Raw genomic sequence first — 16670 nt, forward strand, 5'->3', positions numbered from 1 at the left:
ATGAACTGATCAAAAAGGATTTAAATAATATAACAGAAAGTGAATTTAGAATAATAGTCATAAAATTAATCGCTGGGCTTGAAAACAGTATACAGGACAGCAGAGAATCTCTTGCCACAGAGATCAAGGGACTAAGGAACAGTCACGAGGAGCTGAAAAACGCTTTAAATGAAATGCAAAACAAAATGGAAACCACGACGGCTCAGATTGAAGAGGCAGAGGAGAGAATAGGTGAACTAGAAGATAAAGTTATGGAGAAAGAGGAAGCTGAAAGAAAGAGAGATAAAAAAATCCAGGAGTATGAGGGGAAAATTAGAGAACTAAGTGATACACTAAAAAGAAATAATATACGCATAATTGGTATTCCAGAGGAGGAAGAGAGAGGGAAAGGTGCTGAAGGGGTACTTGAAGAAATTATAGCTGAGAACTTCCCTGAACTGGGGAAGGAAAAAGGCATTGAAATCCAAGAGGCACAGAGAACTCCCTTCAGACGTAACTTGAATCGATCTTCTGCACGACATATCATAGTGAAACTGGCAAAATACAAGGATAAAGAGAAAATTCTGAAAGCAGCAAGGGATAAACATGCCCTCACATATAAAGGGAGACCTATAAGACTCGTGACTGATCTCTCCTTTGAAACTTGGCAGGCCAGAAAGGCTTGGCACGATATCTTCAGTGTGCTAAACAGAAAAAATATGCAGCCGAGAATCCTTTATCCAGCAAGTCTGTCATTTAGAATAGAAGGAGAGATAAAGGTCTTCCCAAACAAACAAAAACTGAAGGAATTTGTCACCACGAAACCAGCCCTACAAGAGATCCTAAGGGGGATCCTGTGAGACAAAGTACCAGAGACATCACTACAAGCATAAAACATACAGACATCACAATGACTCTAAACCTCTATCTTTCTATAATAACACTGAATGTAAATGGATTAAATGCGCCAACCAAAAGACATAGGGTATCAGAATGGATAAAAAAACAAGACCCATCTATTTGCTGTCTACAAGAGACTCATTTTAGGTCTGAGGACACCTTTAGATTGAGAGTGAGGGGATGGAGAACTATTTATCATGCTACTGGAAGCCAAAAGAAAGCTGGAGTAGCCATACTTATATCAGACAAACTAGACTTTAAATTAAAGGCTGTAACAAGAGATGAAGAAGGGCATTATATAATAATTACAGGGTCTATCCATCAGGAAAAGCTAACAATTATAAATGTCTATGCACCAAATACCGGAGCCCCCAGATATATAAAACAGTTACTCATAAACATAAGCAACCTTATTGATAAGAATGTGGTCATTGCAGGGGACTTTAACACACCACTTACAGAAATGGATAGATCATCTAGACACACAGTCAATAAAGAAACAAGGGCCCTGAATGATACATTGGATCAGATGGACTTGACAGATCTATTTAGAACTCTGCATCCCAAAGCAACAGAATATACTTTCTTCTCGAGTGCACATGGAACATTCTCCAAGATAGATCATATACTGGGTCACAAAACAGCCCTTCATAAGTTTACAAGAATTGAAATTATACCATGCATACTTTCAGACCACAATGCTATGAAGCTTGAAATCAACCACAGGAAAAAGTCTGGAAAACCTCCAAAAGCATGGAGGTTAAAGAACACCCTACTAACGAATGAGTGGGTCAACCAGGCAATTAGAGAAGAAATTAAAAAATATATGGAAACAAACGAAAATGAAAATACAACAATCCAAACGCTTTGGGACGCAGCGAAGGCAGTCCTGAGAGGAAAATACATTGCAATCCAGGCCTATCTCAAGAAACAAGAAAAATCCCAAATACAAAATCTAACAGCACACCTAAAGGAAATAGAGGCAGAACAGCAAAGGCAGCCTAAACCCAGCAGAAGAAGAGAAATCATAAAGATCAGAGCAGAAATAAACAATATAGAATCTAAAAAAACTGTAGAGCAGATCAACGAAACCAAGAGTTGGTTTTTTGAAAAAATAAACAAAATTGACAAACCTCTAGCCAGGCTTCTCAAAAAGAAAAGGGAGATGACCCAAATAGATAAAATCATGAATGAAAATGGAATGATTACAACCAATCCCTCAGAGATACAAACAATTATCAGGGAATACTATGAAAAATTATATGCCAACAAATTGGACAACCTGGAAGAAATGGACAAATTCCTAAACACCCACACTCTTCCAAAACTCAATCAGGAGGAAATAGAAAGCTTGAACAGACCCATAACCAGCGAAGAAATTGAATCGGTTATCAAAAATCTCCCAACAAATAAGAGTCCAGGACCAGATGGCTTCCCAGGGGAGTTCTACCAGACGTTTAAAGCAGAGATAATACCTATCCTTCTCAAGCTATTCCAAGAAATAGAGAGGGAAGGAAAACTTCCAGACTCATTCTATGAAGCCAGTATTACTTTGATTCCTAAACCAGACAGAGACCCAGTAAAAAAAGAGAACTATAGGCCAATATCCCTGATGAATATGGATGCAAAAATTCTCAATAAGATACTAGCAAATCGAATTCAACAGCATATAAAAAGAATTATTCACCATGATCAAGTGGGATTCATTCCTGGGATGCAGGGCTGGTTCAACATTCGCAAATCGATCAACGTGATACATCACATTAACAAAAAAAAAGAAAAGAACCATATGATCCTGTCAATCGATGCAGAAAAGGCCTTTGACAAAATCCAGCACCCTTTCTTAATAAAAACCCTTGAGAAAGTCGGGATAGAAGGAACATACTTAAAGATCATAAAAGCCATTTATGAAAAGCCCACAGCTAACATCATCCTCAATGGGGAAAAACTGAGAGCTTTTTCCCTGAGATCAGGAACACGACAGGGATGCCCACTCTCACCGCTGCTGTTTAATATAGTGCTGGAAGTTCTAGCATCAGCAATCAGACAACAAAAGGAAATCAAAGGCATCCAAATTGGCAAAGATGAAATTAAGCTTTCACTTTTTTGCAGATGACATTATATTATACATGGAAAATCCCATAGACTCCACCAAAAGTCTGCTAGAACTGATACATGAATTCAGCAAAGTCGCAGGATACAAAATCAATGTACAGAAATCAGTTGCATTCTTATACACTAATAATGAAGCAACAGAAAGACAAATAAAGAAACGGATCCCATTCACAATTGCACCAAGAAGCATAAAATACTTAGAGATAAATCTAACCAAAGATGTAAAAGATCTGTATGCTGAAAAGTATAGAAAGCTTATGAAGGAAATTGAAGAAGATACAAAGAAATGGAAAAACATTCTGTGCTCATGGGTTGGAAGAATAAATATTGTCAAAATGTCAATACTACCCAAAGCTATCTACACATTCAAAATTGCACCAGCATTCTTCTCGAAACTAGAACAAGCAATCCTAAAATTCATATGGAACCACAAAAGGCCCCAAATAGCCAAAGTACTTTTGAAGAAGACCAAAGCAGGAGGCATCACAATCCCAGACTTTAGCCTCTACTACAAAGCTGTCATCATCTAGACAGCATGGTATTGGCATAAAAACAGACACATAGACCAATGGAATAAAATAGAAACCCCAGAACTAGACCCACAAACATATGGCCAACTGATCTTTGACAAAGCAGGAAAGAACATCCAATGGAAAAAAGACAGTCTCTTTAACAAATGGTGCTGGGAGAACTGGACAGCAACATGCAGAAGATTGAAACTAGACCACTTTCTCACACCATTCACAAAAATAAACTCAAAATGGATAAAGGACCTGAATGTGAGACAGGAAACCATCAAAACCTTAGAGGAGAAAGCAGGAAATGACCTCTCTGACCTCAGCCGTAGCAATCTCTTACTCGACACATCCCCAAAGGCAAGGGAATTAAAAGCAAAAATGAACTCTTGGGACCTCATGAAGATAAAAAGCTTCTGCACAGCAAAGGAAACAATCAACAAAACTAAAAGGCAACCAACGGAATGGGAAAAGATATTTGCAAATGACATATCGGACAAAGGGCTAGTATCCAAAATCTATAAAGAGCTCACCAAACTCCACACCTGAAAAACAAATAATCCAGTGAGGAAATGGGCAGAAAACATGAATAGACACTTCTCTACAGAAGACATCTGGATGGCCAACAGGCACATGAAAAGATGCTCAACGTCGCTCCTTAGCAGGGAAATACAAATCAAAACCACACTCAGATATCACCTCACACCACTCAGAGTGGCCAAAATGAAGAAATCAGGAGACTATAGATGCTGGAGAGGATGTGGAGAAACGGGAACCCTCTTGCACTGTTGGTGGGAATGCAAACTGGTGCAGCCACTCTGGAAAACAGTGTGGAGGTTCCTCAGAAAATTAAAAATAGACCTACCCTATGACCCAGCAGTAGCATTGCTAGGGATTTACCCAAGTGATACAGGAGTACTGATGCATAGGGGCACTTGTACCCAATGTTTATAGTAGCACTCTCAACAATAGCCAAATTATGGAAAGACCCTAAATGTCCATTAACTGATGAATGGATAAAGAAATTGTGGTTTATATACACAATGAAATACTACATGGTAATGAGAAAGAATGAAATATGGCCCTTTGTAGCAACGTGGATGGAACTGGAGAACGTGATGCTAAGTGAAATAAGCCATACAGAGAAAGACAGATACCATATGTTTTCACTCTTATGTGGATCCTGAGAGACTTAACAGAAACCCATGGGGGATGGGAAGGTAAAAAAAAAAAAGAGGTTACAGTGGGAGAGAGCCAAAGCATAAGAGACTCTTAAAAACTGAGAACAAACTGAGGGTTGATGGGGGGTGGGAGGGGTGGGAGGGTGGGTGATGAGTATTGAAGAGGGCATCTTTTGGGATGAGCACTGGGTGTTGTATGGAAACCAATTTGACAATAAATTTCATATCTTGAAAAAAAAGATTCACTTAATTACATTTGGCTAAGGGTTTCATGGAGTCTATAGTGAAGTGGGAATGAAAGTTGGTATTAGTCTCATTGTGTATTTATTGTAATCTTTGTGCATGATTAGATATACTACTTGGGGGGCGCCTGGGTGGCGCAGTCGGTTAAGCGTCCGACTTCAGCCAGGTCACGATCTCGCGGTCCGTGAGTTCGAGCCCCGCGTCAGGCTCTGGGCTGATGGCTCGGAGCCTGGAGCCTGTTTCCGATTCTGTGTCTCCCTCTCTCTCTGCCCCTCCCCCGTTCATGCTCTGTCTCTCTCTGTCCCAAAAATAAATAAAAAACGTTGAAAAAAAAATTTTAGATATACTACTTGGTATATTCCATATACCACTGAATTCCTAAAGAAAAATGTGCTGTATATATACAACATCTCCATATATTATTGCAGAGAGGCACTGGATTTAGTGGGTCCCATCTAGCAATTTTAGTTTCTAGGGTAGACACAGAAAAGCAGTACTGTTTACAGAATCCTAGACCTAGTTGTGTTTTTTTTTTTGTCTAGGTGTGCCACATAAATATTTGTACTTCAGGTACTCGTGTTTTAGTCTTTGAGCAAGGGTGGTCCTTTTCTTGTGAAAAAGTTTACAGTTTTCAGATCTTCAAGCAGCAGGGAGTTGGAGGTTTTCAAAGAATCAAACTGCAGTTAAAGTCAATATTCAAAAAAAGATCTAGAAAGAAATCATTCATTTTGAAATTCAATACCTTTTGAAGGATATGAGTTTGTTTTTTTTTTAAAACCTGGTGGAACAGAAAAATAATTAACTCTTTGGAGGGTATGAAACCAGTGTGCCAAGAGAATAAAAATATTACCACTTTGCAATTTTTTCTAGCAAGTTTCTTTGGACTTACTAATATTAAAGTGAACTGGATGTCAAAGAGAGCCACCTTGAAGTACAGAATTAATTTTATGGATTGCATTTTAACTTTTCAAATTCCAATTTATAATTTCCTATTACCTGATTTAGTTTGGTCACCGACCTAGGACCTGTGGGTCTTTTTAAATTAAGGAAATATATTGAACCCAATACTATCCAGAATGGGACAGGGACTAGATTCTCTCCCTACACAGCCATCTCCCTTACAAGTGTTGGGATTACTGTCTTCTTCAAAGTCACTGCAATGTTAGCAGGAACAAATACATGAATTACTTTCTCTAATTTTCTTATTTGTGAATGCCAGGAGATAACAATCAAATGTGAAACTTAGGCATTGATTTTCCAAATCTGAAGAGTTAGCCTTGAACTATTTTTTGTTGTTTACGAATTAGTCTGCTATGTTAATTGGAAGTTTTCTGCCTTAATGCTTTGAAGTTTATTTTTGGATTCATGTCTCATGCACTCAGACATGCACAACCAAAGGTAAGATTTGTAATTTAATTAGATGGCATCTTATTGATTTTCCTAGGATTAGCTTAATTAGTCAAGTGTGTCCACCTCTAATATTAACATGCCAGGCAGATAGATCTTTTCAAGGAGATTCTATCTGGCTGATTTAATACATGAACTATCTAACAGGCTGTATATATAGCGTTCCAAGTTAGAACACTAAGGCAGAATTTGACATAAAACCATAAAAAAAATTTAGTGTTGAAAACAGAAATTCTTCTGTGAAACAAACATGATATGAAACTTTCCCCCCAAGATTTCATTATAAAAAATTTCAAATAAACAGAAGAATCATAAGAATTTTACAGTGAGCACCCACTTTTTATAGTGAACACCTAGATTCTGCTATGAACATTTTATTCTACCTGCTTTGTCACATATCCTTCCACTTTTTCATTCAGGAATCCATCTTACTTTTTGGATGCATTTCAAAGTAATTTGCCAACCATAGACACTTCCTTCTAAATACTGTGCTTTAGAATATATATGTTAACCAGAGTTTGATGTTTATGTAGAGTTATTTTAAAATTTTTAAAATACAATACATCTTAAGTATATTATTTGATGAATTGACAAATGTATACACTTGTGTAACCCAAACACCGATCAAGACCTAGAACATTCTACCTCTCCAGAAAGCTCCCTCATTCCTTTTCCCAGAGGCAACCACTCTTCTAATGTTTTCTACCAGAGATGAAGTTTTGCCTGTTTTAGAATTTCACACAAATGAAATCACATCACATGTACACTTTTCTGTAAGATGTCTTTCACTCAGAATAATGATTTTGAAATTTATTCATGTTGTGTGTATCGTCTATGCTTTTTAATTGCTGAGTATTATGCATTGCATGAACATAGCACAGTTTGTTTATTCTCCTGTGTATGAACACCTAGGCTGTCTCAAGTTTTTGGTTGTTATGAATAAACATTCTTGAATGCACTTATATGAGTTTTTAATAGACACATATTTTTATTTATTTTGGGTAACTATTTATGTTTGAATTTTTGTTTGTAAGGTATATATTTTTTCCACGTTTTTATTTAAACTCCAGTTAGTTAACATACTGTGTAACATTAATTTCAGTGTAGAATCTAGTGATTCATCACTTACATACAACATGTAAGGTGTACGTTGGATTGTAAAAGAAATCGTCAAATCTTTTCCCAAAGTGGTTGCCATTTTGCGTTCACTTCAACAATGTATGAGGGTTTCATTTGCTTCACGTTCTTAACCTAACACTTGGTATTTACAGTCTTTTTATTTTTGCTATTGTGGTGGATGTGTAGTGGGACATGTGACTTTTTTTTAAAGTAGGTTTCACGCCCAGCACAAGCCTAGTGTGGGGCCTGAACTGATGACCTTGAGATCAAGACTTGAGCTGAGATCAAGAGTCTGACACTTAACTGACTGAGCCACCCAGGCACCCTGGGTAAATGCAATTTTTAACAGGATCTAATTTAATACTTTATGTGTGGATTTTCTTAACTGCTGCTATCCATCTTAGTCCCAAATTTCTGTAAATTTATCACTGGAGGCACTGAGTATGAGGGAACATGTTCACATTAGAAGGTAAGTTCCAAAAAGACAGCTATTTATGGACTTAGCACAATAAGAGTTTAATAATATTTGTTGAATGATATGAAAGAATAAGTGAATGGTTATGCACACCTAGACTTATTGAAATAAATACATGGGAAGACTACATCTGTGAGCACATCTGTGAAATCTCCTTCCAGACTCCTCCCTGTCATGCTGCCAGCTGCCTTTCCTCTCCTTTCTGGCCCACTAAACTCGTTGCTGTTCTGGTATGTTTCTGTTACATCCAAAGGGTGTGTAGTGTCTAGTGTGAAGACTTTTCTTCTTTCTTTTCTCTTCTTTTCTTTTTTCTTTTCCCTCCCCTCCCCCTTCCCCTCCCTCCTTCCCTCTTTCCCTCCCTTCCTCCCTCCCTCCCTCCCTTCCTTCCTTCCTTCCTTCCTTCCTTCCTTCCTTCCTTCCTTCCTTCCTTCCTTCCTTCCTTCCTTCCTTCCTTCTCTGCCGGTGTCTGAACTGAAGTATAGGAGATCCTGAATAATTACCTTCATCTATCTCAGTCTCATCATCTTTATGTGTAGAATGAAGGGTGGTAAGTTGTCCTAAATTTCCCTAGCACTATGGTATAGTAAATTCATTCCTTCCTTACCCTGTCGAAAATCATGATTCCCATGACAGCTTTGCATGGTTTCTACTCTTGCATTTGAAGGTATATATTTTAAGGATTGGGGCTAGGCATTTAAGACATTTGTGGACACTCGGAAATTTATGCCAGTAAATGACTAAACTGTGGTATACATGGACAAAGGACAAAGGTACATTGGGGATATTTCTGTGTTCCAAATAACCTTAACTACTTATGTTTTCTTTTTGAGCTAAGCCTTTTCCTTCTTTGTCAAATTTCACAGTTGACTGAAGGATGCCATCTATTCAATATGAATGAAAATGACTCCTTGTCTTCTATTGAAATGAACAGACATTATTATTCTGGTAAGGATTAATGGAATAGAATTAAACTTGACTCTTATTTTAATTGTTCACAATGTTCTACTTATGATCCACAATTTGCTGCCTAATTCTAATGAGGGCAAAGGCTATGAGTCCAGTGGCCTCATAAACAACCTTCACTTTATAGGTCATCAGAAACTATCACAAGGGTTAAGTAAGAAATGCTTTGGGCTTACAAAGCCAAGAGTATTATGAAGAGATAGAAGGGGTATAGTAGTGGATGGTGATGTTTAAAAACTTCGAGGAAAATGTAAGTATGTTAATAACTACCATATGCAATCTTACAATATATAAAAATGCAGCAGCATTTATATATTATAAATACATATAAAACATATACAAAATACATGTGCCCCTGACAGCTGGTAATAGGATTATTAGAGCTTAGTTTTGAGTAAGAACCCTTCAATGAGCAGAGCAGAGCCTATGAAGTAATTCTTATCTTGATAATCAGAGAATGTGGGCTGTATGATACCAATGCTGTGAAATGTAGTGAAAATTGCCTATTGGCAAGAAAACTACCACTTTTTGTAATTTTCCATGAATGATTAAAAAGAATGGGTGGTTTCTAATTCTTGGGTGCAAAGAGCTATTTTTATCTGTTAAATTAAGCTTGTTTTAAAAAGCTTCTGCACAGGGTGAAGGAAACAATCAACAAAACTAAAAGGCAATCTTTGGAACAGGAAGAGATATTTGCAAATGACATCTCTGATAAAGGGTTAGTATCCAAAACCTATAAAGAACTTATAAAACTCAACACCCAAAACCCAAAAAAATCCAGTGAAGAAATGGGTAGAAGACATGAACAGACACTTTTCCAAAAGAAGACATCCAGATGGCTAACAGACACATGAAAAGATGCTCAACACCACTCATCATCAGGGAAATACAAATCAAAACCACAATGAGATGCCACCTCACACCTGTCAGGATGGCTAGAATTAACAACTCAGGAAACAACAGATGTTGGCAAGGATGTGGAGAAAGGAGACCCCTTTTGCACTGTTGGTGGGAATGCAAATTGGTTCAGCCACACTGGAAAACAGTATGGAAGTTCCTCAAAAATTTAAAAATAGAACTACCCTACGACTGAGCAATTGCACTACTAGGTATTTATACAAAAGGATACAAAAGTGCTGATTTGAAGGGGCACATGCACTCTGATGTTTATATAGCAGCATTGTCAATGATAGCCAAAAATATGGAAAGAGTGCAAATGTCCATTGACTGATGAATGGATAAAGAAGTTGTGACTGATGAATGGATAAAGATGTAATATATATATATGTATAATGTAATATTATTCTGCCATGAAAAAGAATGAAATCTTGCCATTTGCAGTGAAGTGGATGGAGCTGGAGTGTATTATGCTAAACAAAATAAGTTAGAGAAAGACCAATACCATATGATTTCACTCATGTGGAATTTAAGAAACAAAATAGATGAACATTATGGGAAAGAAAAAAAGAGGGAGGCAAACCATAAAAGAGACTCTTAACTATAGAGAAAAAACTGAGGGTTGCTGGAAGGGAGGTGGGTGGGGGGAAGGGTTAAATGAGTGATGGGTATTAAGGAAGGCATTTGTTGTGATGAGCACTGAATGTTGTATATAAGTGATTAATCACTAAATTCTACTCCTGAAACCAATGTTACATTATATGTTAAGTAACTAGAATTTAAGTAAAACTAGAAGCATAAAAAAAATCGAGCTTGTTAAGTGGGTTCTCAAATCTTTTATATCTTTACTTATTGTTTTGGTTGCTTGGTTAATAAATAGTTGTGTGTTGATATCGCACACTTTGATGGCACATTTGCCAATTTCTCTTCCTTCTATTAATTTTTGCTCTATGACTTTCTTTGATTTATTGTATTTTATTAGCATATACACATTTAGAATTGGGATATACTGATGGTGAATTGAAATTTATACCATTTTATGGTAATCTTTTTATATACAATAATTAAAAAATTTTTTTTTAACATTTATTTATTTTTTGAGAGACAGAGACAGAGCATGAGCGGATAGGGGACAGAGAGAGAGGGAGTCACAGATTCCGAAGCAGGCTCCAGGCTCTGAGCGGTCAGCACAGAGCCTGACACGGGGCTCAAACTCACAAACCGCAAGATCATGACCTTGAGCCAAAGTCGGACTCTTAACCGACTGAGCCACCCAGGTGCCCCTAGAATAATTTTTGTTTTAAAGTCTATTCTGACTAATATTAATTGGCAATCTCTTTAAGTTAGTGAATTTAGTCCATATTAATTTATTGTGCTTAACCGACTGAGCCACCCAGGCGCCCCTAGAATAATTTTTGTTTTAAAGTCTATTCTGACTATTATTAATTGGCAATCTCTTTAAGTTAGTGAATTTAGTCCATATTAATTTATTGTGCTTATTGGTATATTTTAAGTTATTTCTACTATCTTATTTTGTGTTGTTTTGCCTTTCTGCTTTTCTATTTTCTATATTTCTCCCCAGAACTTCCTTACTTTGTTTTTGTCTTTTTTTTTTTTTTTTGGACTTGTTGAAATTTTTTTTTTTTTAGTTTTTTCATTCCTTTTTTTCCCCCTTCTACTGAGTAAGAAGTTATGTTCTTTATTTCTGTTCCACAGTGGCTATCTCACCATTCTGCTCCAAGTTATTAGACACATTTATTTTTTAGACTTTGGAGACTCTTTTTACTTTGTAGAGAATTCAATAATTATTGAAAACTACTTTATTGTAATTTATTTAGAAATGTATATTATAACAAGTAATTTTATGACAAAAATTATAAATAATATATTTTGTCTTTTAGAGAAGAGGTGCTTTGGATATCTGGTCTGCACTAGAGTGGGAATTATAATTCTAAAATATTAGCAAACATTAGCTTAAATTTCTTATGGGTTGAAGCTGGTTTCTTTTTTCTTGTTATAACACAGATCTGGTCATTACCTCTTTTTGCTTACTTCCTTTCTTCTTCCCTGCCTTCTTTAAGTACTTAACATATAGTAAGTGTTTTAATATACTTAACAGTGTTCTAGGCCTGGGAACAAGATATAGTCTCTAGAAATGCTGCAGAGAGACATCCAGGTGTGAAAAGAGAATTAGTTCCACTTTTTCTGGAAGGCATTTTGATGCATCTCTATTATCTTGCTGATTTGATAAGAAGCGTTATCAGACTGAGGCTGCTAATAATGTTAAATTACACACTCACTTTTAGGCATTATTTAATACAGTTGGTGCCTTACTCATTTTTCTATATAAATTCATCATTTATATTAAACTAAATATATACTTAATCTACATTCTAAAGGAAATTACTTGTAGATTTGGTTATAAACTTTCCAGGAATAGATATTCTGTGTGTGTGTGTGTGTGTGTGTGTGTGTGTGTGTGTGTGTGATATGTTTTCCCAGTCAGTGAGCCTTCTGACTTTAAATTTCTAACATGAGTTCTGGTTAAAAGTTCAAAAAAAAATGTTGTTTTAATCCCTCACACATATTCCGCTCACTCTAGGTAGTGTGTAATTTTGTGAAGTATCTTCACTCCTATAATTGCTTTCTTTCCCAAGGCTGCTGTGAGTTGCTCTTCAAAGTCATGCTGGGACCTGCCCTTTTCCATTAAGGACATTGCCTTATAATATGCTCAATGTCACTTCATTGGAGCAGAAAGTTAGGGGAGTCTACTTTATGCCAGGTTCTTGTATCTACCAAAAGGAAATCTCACTATTAAATAACCTAGTTGCCATTCCTGAGTCCTGATTCTACTGCCCTAAATTTTTCAAATGATCTCTTTTATTCCTGTGATACTTGCACATCTAATTGTCAAGTTTAATTTATGGTCCTTGTTACTCTGTAAGTATTTAATTGAGTTAGTTGTTAGAGCTGACTCATAAACCCATAAAACCCTTCAGTGGTAAACTAATTAGCTACCTCACCTGACCTCCAAATAATTAACATTGTTCATTACTAACAATCAGCACTGGAGTTATTAAAAGTTATCTTATCACTCAGTTGTCTAAAGCAGAGGCTTTCAAACTTTTCTGATCATAATCCAGAGCAAGAAATGCATTTCCCAGGTCAACCCAGGATGCGCGCGCGCACACACACACACACACACACACACACACACACACACACATACCTACTAGGTATGACAGACTGATATTTTCTATTTTATTCTCCTCTGCTTTATTTTCTTTCACTTAGAAACATACTGCCTATTAATGGATTGTGACTTACAGTTTCAAAAACACTAGCTTAAGGAAACATGTACACTGAAACAGAAAGTTAAGAATCCATGTTTCTTTCAAATTAAAACTTACTTGTTTCCTTCACCATCATACACCCATTTAGTACTTCCAATTCCTTCATAGTCTGAAGCCCAGTAATAAATACAGGCATTAATGTGCAGAGTAAACAGCAAGTATCCAGTTGTTCGAATGACTCTGCCAAGGAGAATAAATGCAAAGAGACGCTCATGTTGTTTCTGGAATACAGCCTATTTTAACATTTTCTTTTTCTTAAAGTCTCCACTGAATCTCCTTGCTTTAAATTTGTGAACTGTTAACTCTCGTTAGTACAGTATAAAATGATGGTGTCATTGCATGTTTTCTAACTGCAATGTCTTGACTGGGACTGACAGAGTGTAAAAAAAAAAACCCTTCCTCTCTTTTCACAGATGGTATGAATCAACTCCCTGAAAGACATGCCTCGAGGGTCACCTCTCCACTTTGAGTCCCATAAAATACGCCACACTGATTTAACTGGATATCTCTGAAAAGCTCATGGGACTTTACGCTACGATTAATAGTGACTAGAAGTCTTCTGTGCAAGTGAAGTTCAGGACAGCAAATGAATGAAATTCAGATTAAAATGAATTGTCATGTTGGGGTGCCTGGGTGGCCCAGTCGGTTAAGTGTCCAGCTTCTGCTCAGGTCATGATCTCAGGGTTCATGGGTTTGAGCCCCACGTGGGGCTCTGTGCTGACAGCTCAGAGCTCTGAGCTTGGAGCCTGCTTCAGATTCTGTCTCCCTCTCTCTCTGCCCCTCCCTGCTCACACTCTGTCTGTCTTTCTCTCTCTCTGTCTCTCAAAAATAAACATTTAAAAAAGATGAATTGTCATGAGAAAGATGCAGAATCAATTTGTGAAGGAACACATTTATCTGTACTTGTTATGACTGAAGCAGGTAATACATTCTATTTTTAGTCCTATATTTGTATAAAATCTAATATGATTTTCATGCTTTTATCTCACTTCAAAATATTCAAGTCTGTTTTAGAACATAACCCTATATTTTATATAACCAAAAATTTGAGATTATTCTGTTTCTTTCACAGGGATATCATATTCTTTCCAAATGCTGCTAAACTGTTGTGCCATTGCTTTCTCTGCCACCCCTGGAAGTATACTGAGTCATACTTTACCTGTAGATATATGCCTTGTCCATTATAGACTCTAGGTGATGATTAAACTCGAAAAATGAAGTGTACTATGTAAAAAACGAACAAAAGAAATCCCAAAGTGTGTTAGTCTTAAATACATATATTTAAATCAAACTATGTAAAATAAATTTTATTTGTTACTTAAAATAATTCCATTCATAAGTCTTCAAAACAAACAAACAAACAAACAACAAGGGTCTATTTACTTGTATCTTCCTCTGGTCAGTACATTTTAGAATGGTGCAAACTCCCAGTGCTTCTTGCTTTATTTTATTTCTACTCTCTAGTTACAGTCTTGTTTGTAATGTCTTTGAAAATCAAGCTTAAAAACATTTCTTTCCCTTTTCTTTTTAAAGCATCTAACAGAACTCTATTTTACAATAAATAAAATCACACTCACCCTAAGACACAACTAAAATAGGCAAAGTATAATATAATATATTGAAGTCATAAATAGGTGTTAAGTCCAGTTGCTTAACACTAGCATTATTTTTAAGCAAGTTGCATTAAATGAGCATTTACTTCAACAAAATTTAAAGTCCAGTAATAGTAGCATTGGTTAGCTATTCTTGACATTGTTCAAAGAGGTACAGTGAGTTTACATGCATGTAATCCAGAGTTGCTATTTCCCTCAAGGTCTCTTCCTGCTTACATCATCTTCTATCTCAACTCATACACCCTACATGAACTCTTCTTTCATTACTATATGCAGTATGAGGCAAGAGGAAGAGCATGAAATCCACAGCCAACTCCAATCTCACCTCTGCCATTTACCAACTATGCAACATTGGAAAAGTCACTAAATATTTCTGTATCTTGGTTTCCTCATCTGTAAAATGGGAACAGTAAGACAACATATCTCCTGAAGCAGTTGCATCCATACAAGAGTTAGTGTATTTAATTATTTAATTATTAATTTAAGACTCACAGAATCTTACAGATATAAGGGACTATTGAATATTACTTAGTTCATGGTTTATTTAGTTCAAAATTGATCCGATGTAAATATGACTGCAATAGAACATTTAAAATTACAAAACAGATACAATAGGAATCACTGTTTACCTAGAAATACACACAAATGACTTGCTTTTCCAGAATCCTTAGTAGGAAAAATCCCTCATTCGATTGAGATAATTTCAATTTGTGGTAACTTGTTTATTGTGCTCTTAATAGAAATTTGCACAAAGGTGTTTTTAAGTTTAGCTTAAGTGTTCACTGTAGAGAAAATTTATATTTTTAATTTGGATTCTCATATATAATTTGGAGACTGAGAAATGAAATTTTTCCTAGGGAATTGTGCATTAAAATGACACACTTATTTGTGAAATGACTAGACTATTGGGCTATGAAAACAAGATCAATGTTGACTTTCAGGGTATTCTATATTTAAAAAGCCTATTGAATATAGAGTCTTTGGACACCTCAGAGATACAGAGATGAGGTGTAAAGAGTTGGCTTTTTTGAAGTTTTTATTATAATGCCAGACAAACTCCCAAATCCATAGGAACCTGAGTCTTCCTGGAAAGTTGGTTATCTCTGAGCAGGAATCTCTGGCAACTTTCATGTGTGATTAGACATTTGATGAGGGATGGCCTGCCTGCTAAGTTGCTTGGAAAGTTGTTTTGCTCCAATCTAGACCCACATTCCAAGGTGAAACCAGAAATCTCTAGAGTTGTCTTAAATGTGTTAAAATATAAAGGAAAGTCCCTTTCAACTTGAAAAAAATTATGGGTGGGGTGCCTGGGTGGCTCAATCGGTTAAGCATCTGACTTGGCTAAGGTCATGATCTCTTAGTTTGTGAGTTAAGCCCTGCATTGGGTTCTGTGCTGACAGCTCAGGGCCTGGAGCCTGCTTCAGATTCTGGGTCTTCCTCTCTCTCTGCCCCTCCCTGTCTCTCTCTCTCTCTCTCTCTCTCTCTCTCTCTCATTCTCTCAAAAATAAATAAACATTGAAAAAAAAAAAAACCCAAAAATTATGGGCATGGAAGGAAAGCCCTTTCAGGTTGAAGTTTATTTGCCAATGTGATTACAGTAAAAAATTTGGAGTCAAAAACATGTGATAGAATCTACATTTTTTTATTCTGCTAATCTTCATCTCTAAAATGAAGTTATTCGAGGAATAAATGGTGTCACGAATATTAAGTTTAACGAAGTTTGCAGCCCCAAGCATGTATTCAACAAAGAGCAGCTGCTTTTTTTTTTTTTTTTTTTTGCTGCTATTGCTGCTGTTGTCAGGCTCCACCATGTCCCCAGGTTATGCTGTACTCCCAAGATGTGAGAGAGATAACCACTTAAAATTTATAAAATCTTTGGTGTTCCTTTTATAAAGGTTGTTTTTGGGAAT

General features: G+C 36.3%; 1 protein-coding gene across 3 annotated transcripts in view; it reads right to left on the reverse strand.

The window, feature by feature from the left end:
* Nucleotides 1-16670, reverse strand: part of CNGB3 (cyclic nucleotide gated channel subunit beta 3) — a 274497-nt gene that overhangs the window by 66252 nt on the left and 191575 nt on the right. For all 3 annotated transcript variants that reach the window (XM_058698489.1, XM_058698488.1, XM_058698490.1), the window contains 2 exons: nt 14307-14371; nt 13205-13327 (listed from right to left, as the gene is read on the reverse strand). In XM_058698489.1, the coding sequence (XP_058554472.1) occupies nt 13205-13327; nt 14307-14371 (188 nt within the window). The remainder of the gene's footprint in view (nt 1-13204; nt 13328-14306; nt 14372-16670) is intronic.

Source organism: Neofelis nebulosa, chromosome 14, assembly GCF_028018385.1.
Source record: "Neofelis nebulosa isolate mNeoNeb1 chromosome 14, mNeoNeb1.pri, whole genome shotgun sequence".
Taxonomy (NCBI): Eukaryota; Metazoa; Chordata; class Mammalia; order Carnivora; family Felidae; genus Neofelis; species Neofelis nebulosa.